We start from the raw sequence: 18081 nt of genomic DNA, 5'->3' as shown, positions 1-18081 counted from the left end.
TGATAATTTATAACATAAATCTTTTCACTGTTGCTTTCAATTCTATTTCTGTTTCCACACAGTTTATTTAAGCAGTGGCTAATGACAAGCATTGAAAGCAATACCGAATATTTTTAAGCTCTCACTAAAGTTGATTCATACCCCCACTGTGAGCAAATATTTATTACAATTAATTGCCTTGTTAAAAGTGTATAATCTGTTCACAATTATCTTTGTAAAAAAGAGAAAAAGAAAAAGATAAGTACATGTATGTATAAAAAAAGGCAAATTTGAATTAAACTTGTAAATGATTATATGACGTTTTTGTATAAAAATCAATGCAATCCTTTGTCTCATTGGAAAACAGAAGATATTTGTTAAACAAGAGGATTGCTCACATGAAAAAAATCAAAGCACAGAAGGCGCTGAATTTGTTTGGGTCTCAGAATGTAAGAAAGGTACAGGTTGTGAGATTATATATGTATAGTGCCACCAATGCTTTCAAGCATTTTAATTGTAGTAAATTGGCTATAAGACTAATTGCAACACTGATATTCAATCCAATGTTTATTTGACTTAAACAATTTGAAAAAATGAGTTGCCTTTACTGGGATTTGAACTCCAGACCTCTTGCTTCCTAAGCGAGCGTGAAAACCCCTCAGCCACGGTGAATTTATATGTGAACGGCCTAAAGAAAACCATATTATTCTAAATTAGGACTTGTAATTACGACTTTAACAAGACATATGATAACATGTAGTTTTATTTTCATTCTTATAGCTTGTATATTTATAAAGAATCAAAGGGCTGCAAGCTCTGTGGTATTTTCTGATCTTTGCCATCTAAATCGTGCTGTATATCTGTATGTATTTTCCTGTATAAGTTTATTTTTATGTACTATAATTCATCTTGCAAGGCACCAGAGTTTGATACATACGGAATTTTGCATAACTAGAGTTGCATCAAAAAATCATTTATGTTCATTTTTTATGACAGCCACACTTTATCCTTGCATATCATGGCTACTTCCTTAACAAAGAAACTTAAAAAAGAATTTTAAAAAAAAGAAGTTTCATCGACTGGGATTTGAACTCCAGACCTTTCACTCACTAAGCGAGCGCGTTACCCCTGCACCACGAAGAAGTTATACAAACAAGGCCTGAATAAAATCAAGTCATTCTAAATTTAGAATTTCCATTGCATTTCGGGTTTGTAATCCTTATTAATTTCGAGGTATTTTGTTCACAATAAACCTGTTGTTTAAAATTGAAGTAAATAATTTAGCGAAAATCTTCTCGCCCAAACAGTCCGACATGTAGAATCTATATATTCCACTACTCGGCAGTCAGATTTCTTTGTGAAGTATTCGGTAATCGACATCGCTAGAATCTATATATTCCGCTACTCGGTTTGTGTAGTATTCGGTAATCGACATCGCTAAAAATAGTATTTTCATTGATAAAAGCATATTCATCCGCGTAATTTGTGATTGTGCATTTATTGACAATTCTATAACCCAACGCTATTTTTAAACTTTGAATGCGTTGTAATTTGTTGGATACTTGTAACAAAATAAAAATATTTCTTTCTTTTAAATCGCTAGTTTTAAGCTGTTTTGAGAACTAATTGTTGTTAGGTTTGTCGTGAAACTTCTGTGTCAGAGATTGAATGTCCGCTTTGTATTTACTTATTTTCGATCAGAAAATACAATACAACAATATAAGAAATCTTCGACCATTCGGGAATTATTTTGCTTGAAAATTAATGCGCCTGTCTTTGACCATCTTTACGCAGTGATCTCCCCTGAATTTTTCGGTGTTAGTGTACATATAAAGGGAAGTAACCGCTTCAAAAAAGTGGACTACTTTCGGCATTTGCAATTAACAGCATTAGACTCTGAAATTTCGCTACCATTATTTGTTTGGTCTGACGACCCAAACAAATAATTACTACTAGAAAAGGTCATGATTCTTAAATGGAGTTCACATTTGGTTTGTCATTTTATTCTAAGAATATAAGTGTGACCTTAACCTTTGAGAAGGGACGTGGTTCTTGGACCCAACACAACATTGTCAGGTGATAGACATTTGTGCAGTTATTTCAAAATCCTTCAATGCAGGATAAAGTTACAGTCTGGACATGATTGTTGTATAAGTGGGGATGGCCAGAGAGACATTAGACTTAGCCACGACACATCGTCTTGATGTGTTAGACATTTGTGCATTAGTTTTTTTTTAAATCCTTCCATGCATGACAAAGTAACAGTCCTGACATGAATGTGTATCTTCAAACTCTTCTCGAGAGAATGAGTACCTTTAAACTATAAATGTGACCTTGGTCATTTAAAACAAATGATACATATAAACTATGAAGATAAATTAATTAAAATTCAAAATTTAATAAATCATTGGAAAAGGAGAATTCTCACTCCAATAGAAAAAATCGCAGTTATCAAAACGCTTTTAATTTCAATTTTAAATCATCTTTTTATAGCCCTACCGTCACCACCTCAAAACATGATAAATAAACTTATGTTTTATGATTTTATATGGCAAGGAAATGTTAAAATAAACTAGAACTCCGCGAGTCGGATGTGTCGCCTAAGTGTGAACAATATAGTTAAGGAGAAATATCAAGAACAAAAATGAAATATGAAAATTAACAAAGGGCAATAACTCAAAAAATAAGAAGTGCAGAGCAGCAAATCTGTGCATTGCACTTCTTATCAATAAGATCTATCATCCTATAAAGTTTCAAGTCCATAGCTTTTATAATTTATGAGAAATGGCCTGCACAAAAATAAAGTATGAAAATTAATAAAGTGTAATAACTCAAAAATAAGAAGTGCAGAGTACCGGTTCTTAAACACTGCACTTATTCTTAATGAGATCTATCATCTAATGAAGTTAAAAGACCATAGCTTTTATACTTTAGGAGAAATGGCCTGGACAAAAATAAAGTATGAAAATTAACAAAGGGCAATAACTCAAAAAATAAGAAATGCAGAGTACCGGTTCTTGTGCATTCCATTCTTCTTAATGTGATCTATCATCCTATGAAGTTTCATGTCCATAGCTTTTATACTTTAGGAGAAATGGCCTGGACAAAATAAAGTATGAAAATTAACAAAGGGCAATAACTCAAAAAATAAGAAATGCTGAGTAATGATTCTTGTGCACTGCACTTCTTCTTAATGAGATTTATCATCCTATGAAGTGTCAAGTCCATAGCTTTTATACTTTAGGAGAAATATATGGCCTGGACAAAAATAAAGTATGAAAATTAACAAAGGGCAATAACTCAAAAATTAAGAAGTGCAAAGTACCGGTTCTTGTGCACTGCACTTCGGGTCATTATAAGTCACCCCGACACCGCCGACAAAAGTAACCCCTATATGTTGCCTTTTTCAAAATACTGTTAAGGTCAAGGCACTTTTCAGAGGAGTTTTAAAAATGTTAAATTTAAATGCTTTTATAATGGCATTAAAGATAAACTGGTTCAAAAGAATGATTAGCGATGCCTGTTGGGAAAACATTATTGTAAATGAATTTGATATGCAAAAATTGTTTCACTGTGGAAAACATTACATAGATAAAATTGCAAAAAGCACTTCGAATGGTTTTGGAAAGACACTTTTGATGCTTTATATATAGATATGTATCCTATAAATAACGAATCCTTCGCATAACTACCATTGTTTTATAACAATAAATTACTAATTGGCAATAAAAGTATAGTTCTTAATTCATGGTTTAAAGCCGGTGTATATTATATCGGAGATATGTTTGATTCTTACGGTGCTTTTCTTTCATTAGAATATTTTAATAACATATTTGGGCTTAATGCAAACTTTTTAATCTTTCATGGAATTAAAAAAATGATAAATGAAATGATGACAAAATTTAATTTTAGTATGAATGATGTAAAAAATACTTGTGGACCAAAATTGCCTCCTTATTTAAAAAACATAATTATAAACAATGAGGGATCAAAACAGACTTACAATTTATTGAATACTAATAACACACAACCAACTGGATGCAAAAGTTTGATCTACATTTTGAAGAAGCAAATGGAAAGAAATATACGAAATGCCATTTAAAATAACAAAAGAGTCTAGGATACAGTGGTTTCAAATAAGGATTCTTCATAGAATAATTGGCACCAATTATTATTTACATAAAATTAAGTTTAATGACAATCCTCTGTGTACCTTTTGTTAAAATGAAAATGAAACTATCGAACATTTGGTTTGGAAATGTAGTTTTGTAAAGGACATCATTGATACCTATTTCAAAACAAAAAATAATATTTTTCCATCCTAAAAATAACTGCAGATGAAATGATTTTTGGCTTTACATATCAAAAACTAAAAATCTAATTTTATTTACTTTAAGAACGTTTTCGGGAGTTTTCTTATAGACATATAGGCAAAATTAAAACTGTTCAATAGAATTTCTTTAAACTTGGCATGTTGTTAGAATAATTATGATAACAGAAACATTTTAAGTGAGAAAAAAATTGAAAAAATTAAATTCTATTGAACAGTTTGAATTTTGCCTATATGTCTATATGAAAACTCCCGAAAACGTCTTTAAGATGTATATTTATCAATGTAAAATGCGAAAGAGTATTCCCTCAGTTGTAGGAGCTTAAAAATATATAACATATTGTTACAACATTGAAAAAGAGACTGCAATGATAAATAACAACGTTGAAGCTTTTACTTCCGCATGGAATTCTTATCTAATTTTCCTAAATGCCATTTAACACAATATTTTGTTTTTTCTTATTATTATTATTGTTTTTGTTGTTGTAGTTGTTATTCTCTCCATGTATTGTCCAACAATATTGACCTGGCACTTCATTTACTATCGTAAAGGTCATTTGAATAAACACTGACGTCAACACTGGTAGCTAACGAATATATCAATATATTGAGGTGTTGTGTTTTGGTATAGATATCGGACTACCAATCTGAAGGACTCTGGTTCGATTCCTTACCTTTTTTTAATTTACTTGCAAGAATTAATTTGAAATAGTTTTACTACATATAGTTTAAAAAAAAACTTTTAACCCTTTCCCTCATGAGCATTTTGTGAAAAATGGCTGTTTTCATTGAAAAGCCGCCTGTTACAAGTTCATATTGAAAAATGCTTCAATACTAATCAAACTTGACACAAATGTTGACTGGACCATTGCCTTTGTAACGACATGCTCAGTCTTAAATTTCCTGTTACCATGGCAACGAGGGGACATCTCAAAATTGTCAAAAATCACTATTTTGCATTGATCTTTTCCATCAAAATTTATTTCAAAGTGCTGCAACTTCTCAAGGGATTGAGATAGAGTCAAATGCTTTTCAATGTTGGTAACACGTTACCTCATGATCGATCTGGGGTCACTTTAGCCTCTCACAAGTCCAAAATTTTCTTGGCGATGAGGGGGACAATAGATTTAACCACTAATCTGATAATAAGAATTAGATAGGTCAGGGATCTTTTCCATCAAAATTTATTTCAAAGTGCTGCAACTTCTCAAGGGATTGAGATAGAGTCAAATGCTTTTCTTAGTGTTGGTTACGCGTTACCTTATGATCGATCTGGGGTCATTTTTAGCCTCTCAAACAAGTCCAAAAATTTTTTCTTGGCGATGAGGGGGACTAAACACCCCCTTCAAACCCCAACAGAACTGGGGCACCATTTCCCCTTTGGCAAAAACCCTCTGATGTTCTTTTGGGGATGCGCCGAAAAAAGTTTCAATTTTTTTAGCAACATTTCCTCAAACGCATTGGGACAGATAGGCATTTTTCCACTAATTTGAGGCCTAAAAAGAGGGGGGGGGGGGGGTGGGGGTCGAAAAATGTTGCGTTGTTTCGCAGATGATTGAGGTAAAGGGTTAAGGTTTGGTGTTTTTATTAAGCACAATTATATTTTTTTTTATTTCCTATACAGGTTAATATTTTTATTTTATAACGTAATCTTTTGACATTATGAAATCATTCATTGTTTTTTAGCGCATAAACGCTGGTAAAGGCCCAATTTTAAAAAATTACTGAACTTTTGATGGGTACACAGAAAATAAGATTTGCAAATTTTAAAAGAAAATTTTTTTGGAATTTTTTAAAAAATTTAAAATGAAAAAAAAAATTTTGCTGTTAATGGGGATTAAAACTTTCAACACTTTTTTAAGGGTTGGAAGTAAAAACCCCTTCCCAAACTCCCGCTAAAAAAGATATTTAATTTTACACAATTTTTAACAACTTAATTTTTAAAATTCATTCGATTTACAGCAAAAGTTTCCAAAATTTGTTCCCCCACGAAATTTACCCGCCCTTTTCCCGATTTAGGGTTTCAAATGAAAAGGGGAGTTCCAGGTAAAGGGTTGGGTTGGAAAATTTTCCCAGATTTTAAATTTTCTCTGTATTTACCTTTTTCCAAAATCGGGGCCCCACATAAACAAAACCCAAACCCCCAAATTAATTCCCAAACAGTCTTTAAGTGAAAAGGGTTTTTGGGAATCCCCTTTTCTTCCTCAAATTTTGTGAAGAAAGTCGCAATTTAAAAGTGCCGGTGAAAAAAAAGGGCAAAAGTAATCACTGGGAAGTATACTACAAATAACGTAATACTTAACGAAAACTGAAAAAAGTAATTATAAGAAAAAAAAAATACTCCCTGTCACTGATTTTTAAGCATATCCCGTCTCCTTCTGACAATTTCCCCCTGCTTCATACCTCCGCCAATAGTTTTTAGCTTTTTTTGACGAATTTAGTAACTGTTTTATGCCTCACCCCCCCCCCCCCCCCACATTCTCCCAGACCTTGCCCCATGTGATTTCTTTTTGTTTCCGAAATTTGAAATTCCTTCCTTGCTGGGCGGAAATACAGTCCCGAACAGGCACTGGATCTGCCATTCATCGTACCTTATTACTGTGCCCAAATTTCAGCGTTACTGTGAACGCCTTCAAGAAGTTGGTACATCGGCTGAAACTTTCCCTTTCAAACCCAAGGGGGAGTATTTCGAGGCTTGAACTAACACTTTTGGGGCAATTTAAATTTGAATTTCCCCAAAGATAAAAATAACAATACATTCGAACTTTTCCCCCTTTGGTTTTTTTTAAAAATTCCCTTCAATGCAGGGAAAAAGTTTAACAGTCCGGACCAAATTTTGTGTATCTCCCAAATTTAAATTTGTGTTTAAAGTAAAATTTTCAAAATGTACCCGTGACCTTGCCCTTTTTTAAGTAGGGGGGTGGTTCTTGGATGCGGCACACCCGGTTTTTGATTGGTAAACTTTTGGCAAGCTTTTTTAAAAAATCCCTAAATGTATAAACAAAGTTACAGCCCTTTTGACAGGAATTACACTTTCCCAAATTAAAAGTACGGGGAAAGTTTTTTTTAAAGGTTTCTTTTTTCCCTTAATGTGTGTTTCAAAATTGGGGGACATAAATAAACAAGAAAAATATTACTTACCTTTTGGAGTATTTTTATATTCTTTAAACCCTTTTTCATTGGAAATTTTTAATGTACGTATCACCATTAGTTAAGTTTTGGCTCTGCCTTCGATGGAGAAAAAATGATTTAAAAGGAAATCAAATATGAAAAAAAAAATTTTCACGGTCAATTGACTGCTTTGAAGCATAATCCACAAATTAATTACAGGGAAATTTAAAAAACCTTTTTAATACATTTAAAAGGGGGTGAATTTCATTGTAAATCATAGTCACAAGATTTTTGAGATATGATTATTTATTTCAATATTAACCTCATTATTTGTTATATACATGTATTGATAAAAAAAAACCGAAAGACAACAGTTTGTTAATATTTATTACAAGAAAATATGAAAAGGTAAAATACGCCGCCGAAGGTTAGCTATAAATTAAAATTCCCGCGCTAAGTCGCGGTGGTGCTTGGGGTTCACTTGATACTGTAAATGGCAGCCATTTTACGTTACGAATACTCGGACAGTTTATCCTGCCGAAAAGATATGAAAACATACTTGCAATTCAAAGTTTGCTGGCTACTAAAGATTATCGATTTACTTTGCCCTTCTTTCTCCGCCTGGTATAAATAAATTGGAAAGATCAGAAAATACCAGAACGCTTGCAGCCCTTTGATACTTTATAGTTTTCATCCATATTTATATTGCATGAAATTTTTGATGATGATAATATGCTTTTTCTTTTGAGGTATGCTTTAATACAATTTAAGTTAATGTTTTATCTTGAAATTATTGCTTCGTGCATAATTTTCTTTTTTTTTTCCAAAATGGGTTGTTACTTATTATTTATTGTTGTAAGTTGGATTCCACTTACAATTAGCTTTCAATCATTATATAATGTTAACTAATATTACCCAAGAAGTATGCATATATAATCTTCATAAATATATTTTTGAAGAAAATATTAAGGATTAAAACGTCTTGACTTAAATTTAAGTTTATTTTAAAGTTTAATTATATCAACATGTATTGTTTTACAGACATTTCATTCTTTATATCATTCATATAAGTTTAATGTTGATTATAGTCTGAGAAACTTTGAACACTCTTTAACAGTAACTTAGCATGGCCTAAGACTCTTCATTTATTCACTTACTCTGATCCTAAAACTCAGTTAGATAAAAGTTACAGATTTAGCATTTATATATGTTTGTAAATAATGTTTAGTTTGATATTAGTTTCTAGTTTTATTGTTTAAAATATTTTTGTAAAAGTTTATTACTTTATTATTTTATAATCATGGTCAATTGATACTGTTGCAAAATTTTCCATGAATCAGAATCTATTTTTAGGATAGTTATGTAAAGCCCTAATGAGCTCTGATTGGCTAAAATTGCTTGACCAATCAGAGCAGTTCTGCATTTTACTGGTTCCACACAAAGTTCTGGTTCCCAAAGTGTGCATAAATACAGGCACTTTACACAATTTTGTCATTCTGCTGCTAATTTTTGGAAAAGTAACAACCCTAAAAGCTCTCTAAGGTTAATTAATTAAATATTTAATTTATTTTGCAAAAAATGACATTCGTTTACCAACTATACCTCATACACTTGCTAACATTTTTCATCTACAGTTGAGTTCACACTAAAGGTTACACAAAGTGCACTAGGAGTGCACTACAAAGTGCAACTAGTAGTGCACTATCTATGTGCACTACATAAGTGCACTTTGTAGTGCACCCCAGACTATAATATGTATTAAGCAGTTTACCTACTATTTCATGAATAACAATTTTTGACTTTTACAAAAAGATAAAAAAAAATATAGATATCTTGTATAATCGTTTTTCATAATAAATTTTGAAAGTTTTGTGAATATTTGTATTTTGTAAAATATGGGCATAAAATATTAGAACAATATTGTTCAAAGTCATTAATTTTTACTGATTTTTGTACTTTATAACTTAATTGTTAGAATAAGTAAAATATAAATAGATTATAACTTTAATGTTAATAAGTTAAGTGCATAAATAAACAAAAGTAATTGATATTTAAAAATTTTGATTCTATTTATTAAATATATCTGGTAATGAAATAATTATGAAACGTTGAAATGCTAAATTAAAAGGAAAAAAATTCAGTTTTTGTTTTTTTTGTTGTTGTTTTTTTTTTTTTTTGGGGGGGGAGGGGGGGGGCAATTATACAAATTAGTTTTTTTTATCTTATTTTATAAAATTGTTTTAGTTAAAGGTTATGATTTTAAGCAATTAATAGCCTTTTAAACATTAAAGGGAATAAATATTGTTTATAATTGGCCTAAATTTTGTCAATTTTATCTCATTTAAATCTCTCTTTACCTTCTCAAACGCAAGGATTTACCTAAGATTAATATAAATGATATATATTATTCTGAAAATAAAAATAATTTACATATAATGGTGGATATGTATGAATTGTGGATTAAGTGGATTATGTTTACCTGTTGGGACACTAGTATATTTTAACTGACATGGATATTAACAAAAAGATTAGAAAATCTTTTCATTTACATTTTTTGAGACAACACCAATCTTTTATCTTTTTTTTCATGCATTGTAACATACATTATGCAATATGATAATTTTTATGACTTCAAATTATAAAATGGCTAAAATATTTCAGTTTTTCTTTTTCTTTTTGGTAAAATACTTGTAATGAAATTTTATTTGCACATACAGAATTTACAATTGCCCTACTTATATTTATCATCTGCCTTTTGTTATTTACCCTAAGGGGCTTCTCTTATCAGCAGGGTACTATATTAAACACCAATACACAGCATGACTTTTGACACTTTAATCTTCTGTAAACTGTCTTTCTGCTCATGTATGATATTTTATTAAAAAAAAAAAAAAAAAAAAAAAAAAAAAAAAAAAAAAAAATACAGATCTGCATTAAAGATACAAAAGGAGGTTGCAAAGGTTTTATAATCATGTATTTTAAATATTTTCTTTAAAATATATTATCTTCTAAATGTGTTAAGACTGACAAGGCAAATTTGTCAAATCTATAATAGAAAAAATTAACATTTCCGAGTTCAGAAACTAATAGATGCTGAAAATTTTAATGCAGAATTGCAAAAAAATGTGGATAAATATTGATATAAGGTCTTTCTAGAATAGTTAACACTGATATTGATATTAAACCAGTTTTTTATGATAAGATTAGAAAATTCCACTTCAAAGACAATAATATCTAACATGCGTTTATGCCATTGTGATTATTTTTTACATCTGATTATACAAACATTATAGTCATTATACATTAAAGCTTTAATATAGAAATCTTGAATAAAGTTATCAATTTTATTCATTTCATGGAAATTTTTTAATTATTTATATCTTTAAAAAGAATGCAAGCATTTCATGGTTGAAAAACATAATATCACAGTGTATGGATTGTTTTAAAATTAATGAATTAATATTCTCTTTCAATCTTGAACATCAGGAATGTCCTCTTAAGTTATTTATTATTATTCAGAATGGGAAGAAATGTGGATAAATGAATAAATATAGAAATTCCGCTTTAGAGACAATAATATATCTAATACGCATTCTGCCATTTGATTTTTTTTTTGTATATTTGACCATACAAAATTATGGTCATTTATCTATATGACTAAACTTAAGCTTGGGATCCAACGCCTGATGAATCCCAGGCTAATGTCTAAATATGCATTTTGAGAAAACAAGGGAATTTCAATGCATACTTATAATCTGCAAAATTGACTGTTCTTTGTTATTTACCCTGAGGCTCTCCTATCAGCAGGAGAGTTGTATAATAAAACAGTTCCTCAATACAACAGGATGACTTGAGATTTCCTCTTCAATTAAAGTAATTCCCCTTATACATTAAATTTTTAAAATTGAAATCATGTATAAAGTTATCAAATTTATTTATTTTATTGATAATATTTTAATTATTTATATCTTTAAAAACATATGCAAGCATTACACAGTTGAATACTAAATTATCACAGTATATTGATTTTTTTTTTAAATATTCTCTTTCAATATTCAACATGAGGAATTATCTCTAAGTTATATATTATAGAAATAATATTTTAGCTTAAATATAAACCTTTCCTTGATTTGTTTGAGCTTATGAAAAAAAAGTTTATGTTGTTACAAACTAGATTAATTAGGCCAGAATTATCAGATTTTCCAATTTGTACACTAGAAAAGTTGAAATGCATGGCCATTAAGCTTTAAAAACACTTATTTAAATATCCATTATGGAGCATATTTATTATTTACAAATAACCTTATTAATTCTATAAATTTGATTTTAAGGGGTATTATTTTACACTTACTGTTAAATACGGGTGTGCACTTCTAGTTCAGCTCTAGTGCACTAGAAGTGCACAAGGGTGGGAAGTTTAGTGTGAACTCAACTGTACACCCCGTACACATCTGTGCTAGACTCTGTACACAAGGCAAAATCGTTTTTCGCAAATTTTGTTAAAAGCACCACGAGTTGAAGGGTGAAAACTCAAATATAATTAGAGGGATGACAATAGTTTGTATTAACGGCGGAATTCGATACAGCAAATGCGTTTTGGGCTTGATTTAGTGGTAAATATCAACATCGTTAGCAAATGTCAACAAATACACTACATTTTATTGCCAAGTTTACAAAAAGTATTCAATTTGCAGACAAAAGCAAATATTGCTCTAAAACTAGAAACATTTAGCTTCACAATATTGTTTCAAGTTTGGAAAAATCGATGAAGTTATGATGAAGAAATAAGTTAAAACATTACCTTAGTCGTACTCGGTGTGCAGCTTTCTACTTTCGTTTTCGGTGTTTTTAGGGGCTATATCCGGTGGACGCTGTACAACAGTGTTTTTACAGAATTAATTAGGATTAATTAATATCTTATATTGGTTTTAAGTAGCAGCCATCTTGAATTATTAGATCTAAATTTTTGTTGATATAGATTAAAACAGGGCTTGCTACTATTCATAAGTTTAATAAAGGTTATTTTTCATATTTTCAGTTAATATTTTTTTAAACAACTTTCAACTGGTTCAAATCTTTTATTCACTAGTTTATTTTGATTATCATATTTTTGGTTAATTACAAACATTTTATATTAAAGTACATTTTGTCAACTTGTTTAGTTTTAAGTAACTTTTAGTTAAGTGTAAATAAAAACTTAGTTCATTAAAAATTTGGTTGATTTCAATCTATTCAACATTTGTGTTTTATTTCCCTTTGCATTCAAAGGTTGGTGTCATCCTGACGATTAGATTTATCTCATTAAAGAGTACTCCTGAGCAAACTAAGAACATTAGGTGATAAGTAACTAAATTCTACTCATAGAAACAAGTAGCTTTGAATTTTCAACACCACAACAATGGTGTCAAGTGGGATCAAGGCCTACTTCTATTTTAAGAAACAGCTAATAAACAACATTTTTTCATCACCACAACAATAGATAACCATAAGCAAGGTTAGCTCAGGTGAGCTAAAAAACCCTTGTTGGATATTGATGAAACTAACTGATATTTTTTAATGGATCACCCGGCAAGGACAACTCCATCTCAATATCGAACTTTCTATTTTATCAGCGGGAATAATTATTGATAATAATGGATTATTTGGATTATTCTAATGAGCTGCATAAAATTTTACTTTAAACTAAATACATACATGTACATCAACTATCCATAACATCATATTGATAAACTGTAATACAGACAGTATATGAACTTTCGTCACTGTAAACAACTGTACCGATGACCTGGAAACAAAAACTCCAGCCTGAAAAAATAACCATATTATTTGTTCAAGTTTAACTTACCAAAATTCCTTCTACGGCAGCACTTAATTTCCAAGATTGACTTTTTTCCAACTTTTTTTTTTTGAAAGAAAAAAAAGGTATTATGTGGCGTTATCTTGACCTTCAAGGTCAAATGTCTAAATTTTGCTTGTTTATTTTTGAATGGATAATCTTCAAACTTGAACATAATAATCTTTTAGGATATATAATATAGACCTTCAAGTTAACCAGACAGACATAATTTGACCTTCACTCAAAAATATCTGCTATTCCAAAATTTTATTAGTTTCTAATTTTTAAATTTTCTCTTTGTTATTTAGTTCAACCATTTTTGTAGATCTAGATGAAAGTAAATGGAATGCCAAGAAGTTTGAATTGTGATTGTCTACAATTTTAAATTTTGTTTTTATAGAATAGGTGGTATATTAGTTATCACAAGATTTATCAAAGTTTATTTTAAGTCCTGAATGTCTTGACAATTATTCAAATTCATTGTTTCATTAATGGACTCACCTGACAAGAAGCATCTTCTGCATATTGAGATATAATATGTTCTATGCCACCAACATTGATACTTTTAATGATTTGGTTTTGCTTAATTTTTCTGATTAAAATTTCTGTGCATAGCATAAAAATATAAGGTACAGTCAATTGTAAAAAAAAAGTTGAAAGAAAACCACATTGTATAACAGATGAATCAATATTGTTATAATATACTTTTATCCATTTTTTAATTGAATCACCAAAGTTAAATATGTCTAAGGTTTTTGGCAAAATTGTCAAGACAAGCTTTCTCAAAATCAATCAGCAAAAGAAGACCAGGTAAATTATTTCCATCTAAGTAATGCATAATATCATAAAGTAATCTAGTGTTTTCATCAATGAATCTTCCCTTTAAAAAGCCAGTTTGTTCTTTACTAATGATGTCATAATTAAGAGATTATATAATAAAGTGTCCTAGTTTAACCTATTTGCAATAGAACCTGATGCAACTTTACATACTAATATTATTTTGAGAGTTATGGGTCTCCAATTTTTTTAAGGAATGACATGGTTTATTTTCCTTTGGTATGCAGATTATAATTCCCTGTCTCTGAGTTATGGACATAAGTCCAGTATCAAAGTCATAATTAAGAGATCATACAATAAAGTGTCCTAGTTGTTTCCAAAATACTTTAGTTTAAACAATATTATTTCCAGAATTTACAAAACATAGATATACATTACAACCAGAAGACATTGTATAACAAGAATCATGAGAGACTGAAGATATAAATGTAGAGGTAAACAATGCTGAAGAATTAATAACTTATAATTAAATTCGGAAGAGGATTTGAAAACAAGTCCAAGACTTATATAAATTCATTTCCTCAGTGGGTTCGAAAGAATGATGACTGACTTGTCAAAATAATGTGTTTTTAGATTTGAATTAACAATAAAAGTGATAAAAGAGTCCCAGTGTGGAACTGAGTTGTTTGATCAGAATATTTGATCCTTTATAACAAATTGTATTTCATCATTAGGTAAAACATTTATGGTATCTAAATTATAAACAGGTAGACAATATTGTTATTTTATATCATCATTTTTTTGTTATGTAATCAATATCATTTAACCCATTACTTCATATAAACGTCTTTTCACGCCTTTTCAACCTTTCCCCCCCCCCCTTTTTGAGGCCTAAAATAGTGAAAAAACGCCTTATTTCGACCCAAAACACTTGTTATAATAATAATAATAATAATAAAAATAAAGACTTTATTTAAAGAGGCAACATAGTTGGGCATGCCCAGTCCTCCCTATGAGCCTCTATCAAATATACAATGTACATAATATAAACATTTACAAACAAAAGGTATGATAAACAACAACAAAATTACAAATACTAGTACAATGTAGTTAAGAAACATGTAAAATGAAAATCTAGGGAAAAAAACATTATATAAGAATATAATCATTGCAATTCAGATATACATTTATCATTTTATAATACAACTTGATGTGTTTTATTCCCACCAGAGAACCACCATTTAAGATAATTATTTTTGAACGACTGTAAATTTGTGGAATTTCTGATATCTAATTAATTGAATTAAGGTCAGACTGAAGTTTTGTACAAATTAAATTGATACTGTGTCCAAATGAGGTAATTGTAGTGTCATCAGCAAACATGTCTGATGTAGAATGTGATAAATGCAAAGGTAAGTCATTGATATAAATAACAAGAGGGCCATGATGGCCCTGAAGTCGCTCACCTGTATATAAGCCCCCCGGAGCGGAGCAAGTTTAAACCCCAGGGCTTTTATTTGAATAAACTTGGTAGACACCCATTAGAAGATGTTTCATGCTAAACATCTAAGGTCTAGCTTGTTGGGTTTTAAAAAAAAAGATTTTTTAAGTTTTTTCTTTACACATATACTAGTATTTAAAAACAATGACACTCCTGGGGCAGGGCCAGTTTTGACCCCAGGGCTTTTATTTGAACAATCTTTGTAGACACTTACTAGAAGATGTTTCATGCTTAATATCTAAACTCTAGCTATTCGGGTTATTTCCAAGAAGATTTTTAAGTTTTGCTATACACATAATTATAAGGAAAATCAATGTCCCCCGGGGCGGGGCCAATTTTGACCCCAGGGCTCTTAGTTGAACAAACTTGGTAGACATCCATTAGAACATGTTTCATGCTAAATATCTAAACTCTAGCTCTTTGGGTTCTTTAAAGGAAGATATTTTAAGTTTTTACTATAAGCATATAGGAAAAATCAATGACCCCCTGGGGCGGGGCCAATTTTGACCCAAGGGCTTTTATTTGAACAAACTTGGTAGACACCCATTAGAAGATGTTTCATGCTAAATATCTTAGCTCTAACTCTTTGGGTTTTTTAAAATAAGATTATTAAAGTTTTTACTATATACATATAGGGAAAATCAATGACCCCCTGGGGCGGGGCCAATTTTGACCCCAGGGCTTTTATTTGAACAAACTTGGTAGACACTCACTAGAAGATGTTTCATGCCAAATATCTAAGCTCTAGCTCTTTTGGTTTTTTAGAAGATGATATTTAAAGTTTTTTCTTTTGGTTGCCATGGCAACCAGAGTTCTGCATGGAATTAAATTCTTTGAACAATTTTTAAAGGTGACCACCAAAGGAACATTCCTGTGAAGTTTGGATGAAATTGGCTCAGCGGTTTATGAGGAGATGTCATTTAAAGTTAAAGTTTACGGACGCCGGCCGGATGCCGGATGCCAGACGAAAAGCGATTACAAAAGCTCTCCCTGTCACAAAGTGACAGGTGAGCTAATAAAAAGGAGAGGGCCTAAAACTGAACCTTGAGGCACACCAGATTTTATATGCTGAGCTTCAGAATACTTTCCAGACACACATACTTGTTGTGAGAGATCACTTAGGTATAATGACCTAAACCATGAAATTGAATTTTCATTTATGTTATACAGTTGTAGTTTTTTCAATAATAGGTTATGATTGATCAAATCAAATGCTTTTGTTAGATCAAGAAATATAGTCCCTATAAGTTTTTCTTCATTTATTGCTCTGATCCAGCTGTCAATAATTGAAGTAAGAGCAGTTTCGCATGAATAATTTGTGCGAAAGCTAGACTGATTTGGCTGAAAAAGAGAGTTAGTTTCAAGAAATAACTTAAGATGATTGCTAACATGTCTTTCTAGAACTTTCGATAGAACTGGTAGTATTGATATAGGCCTGTAATTACCTTTTTCATTTTTGTTGCCCTTTTTATGTATAGGAGTAACTTTTGCTTGCTTAAAGGCGAAAGGAACTAAGCCACTTGATAGACTGAGATTGAATATTTTTTCCAAAGGCTTGGATATAATTTTAGAACTTATTTTAAGAAATTTGGCTCCTCTACCATCTAGACCTGTTGACTTTCTGATATCAAGATCTTGTAGTTCTTTGTTTATGAATTGACTTGTAATTTCAGGTATGTTGAAAGGGCATTTATCCTTTGAATGCATTTCAATATACTCATGCAATTTTATTTCATCTTCATGTGATAAAGTTGAGCAATATCCAGGTGCAGATTTAAAGATATCAATGAAATAGTCATTAAATACTTCGGCTGTTCTTAATGGGTCTTTGATTTGATTTCCTTCTTCATCTTGAATATAATTGTTTGGTGACTTGTAGATTTTCCTGATAATTGTTTGAGATTTTTCCACATTTCTTTTGCATTGTGTTTATTGTTATTTATAGTTTCTGAATAGTAATTTTTTTTGGAATGTGAGATTAGATTTTTAACTTTATTTCTCCAATATTTATATTCTTCATTGTTATTTAATTTCTTAGCTTTATCTCTTTGTTTAGAAGCATGAAGAATATCAGGATTGTACCAGTCTGGAAGATGCATATGTTTTACATGTTTCTTTTTAAGAGGAGCATGAGCATTTAATACTTGATTGAATAAAGAGTTAAAATAATCCAAAGCATCATTTGGGTCATCATATATTTCTAACACTGACCAAGGCTGCTGTTCAAGAGATTCAAGAAAATGTTTTTCATCAAATTGTTTCATATTTCGGTATTGAATAATTTGATGTAAAGGGTCTTTGATAGCAGTTGTTGAGATTTTGCGTGTGAAGCAGATTGGAAAATGATCACTGATTGATAAATCAGGTACATTGATTTCAGAGATATTGTTCGGGAAATTAGTATATAGATGATCTATAATTGTATTTGATGTTTGAGTTACTCTGGTGGGTTTTTCAACTAGCTGCCTCAAATTGAAACTGTTAGTAATGTTATTCCAAGAAGTGTTATTAGTAGACATTATGTGTTAATGGATCATAATTAAAGTT

At 30.5% G+C, this 18081-nt stretch overlaps 1 protein-coding gene across 5 annotated transcripts in view; it reads right to left on the bottom strand.

The window, feature by feature from the left end:
- Positions 1–18081, bottom strand: part of LOC132759576 (battenin-like) — a 295062-nt gene that overhangs the window by 33921 nt on the left and 243060 nt on the right. For all 5 annotated transcript variants that reach the window (XR_009629738.1, XM_060751386.1, XM_060751389.1 and 2 more), the window contains one exon: positions 13115–13225. Coding sequence is in view for 4 of the 5 variants with exons in the window: in XM_060751386.1 (XP_060607369.1) it covers positions 13115–13225 (111 nt within the window). In the remaining variant the exon portion in view is untranslated. The remainder of the gene's footprint in view (positions 1–13114; positions 13226–18081) is intronic.

Source organism: Ruditapes philippinarum, unplaced genomic scaffold, assembly GCF_026571515.1.
Source record: "Ruditapes philippinarum isolate M1 unplaced genomic scaffold, ASM2657151v2 ctg301_1_1_1_1, whole genome shotgun sequence".
NCBI lineage: Eukaryota > Metazoa > Mollusca > Bivalvia > Venerida > Veneridae > Ruditapes > Ruditapes philippinarum.
The sequence above is the reverse complement of the archived record's forward strand: the minus strand, read 5'-3'. Positions and strand labels throughout refer to the sequence as shown.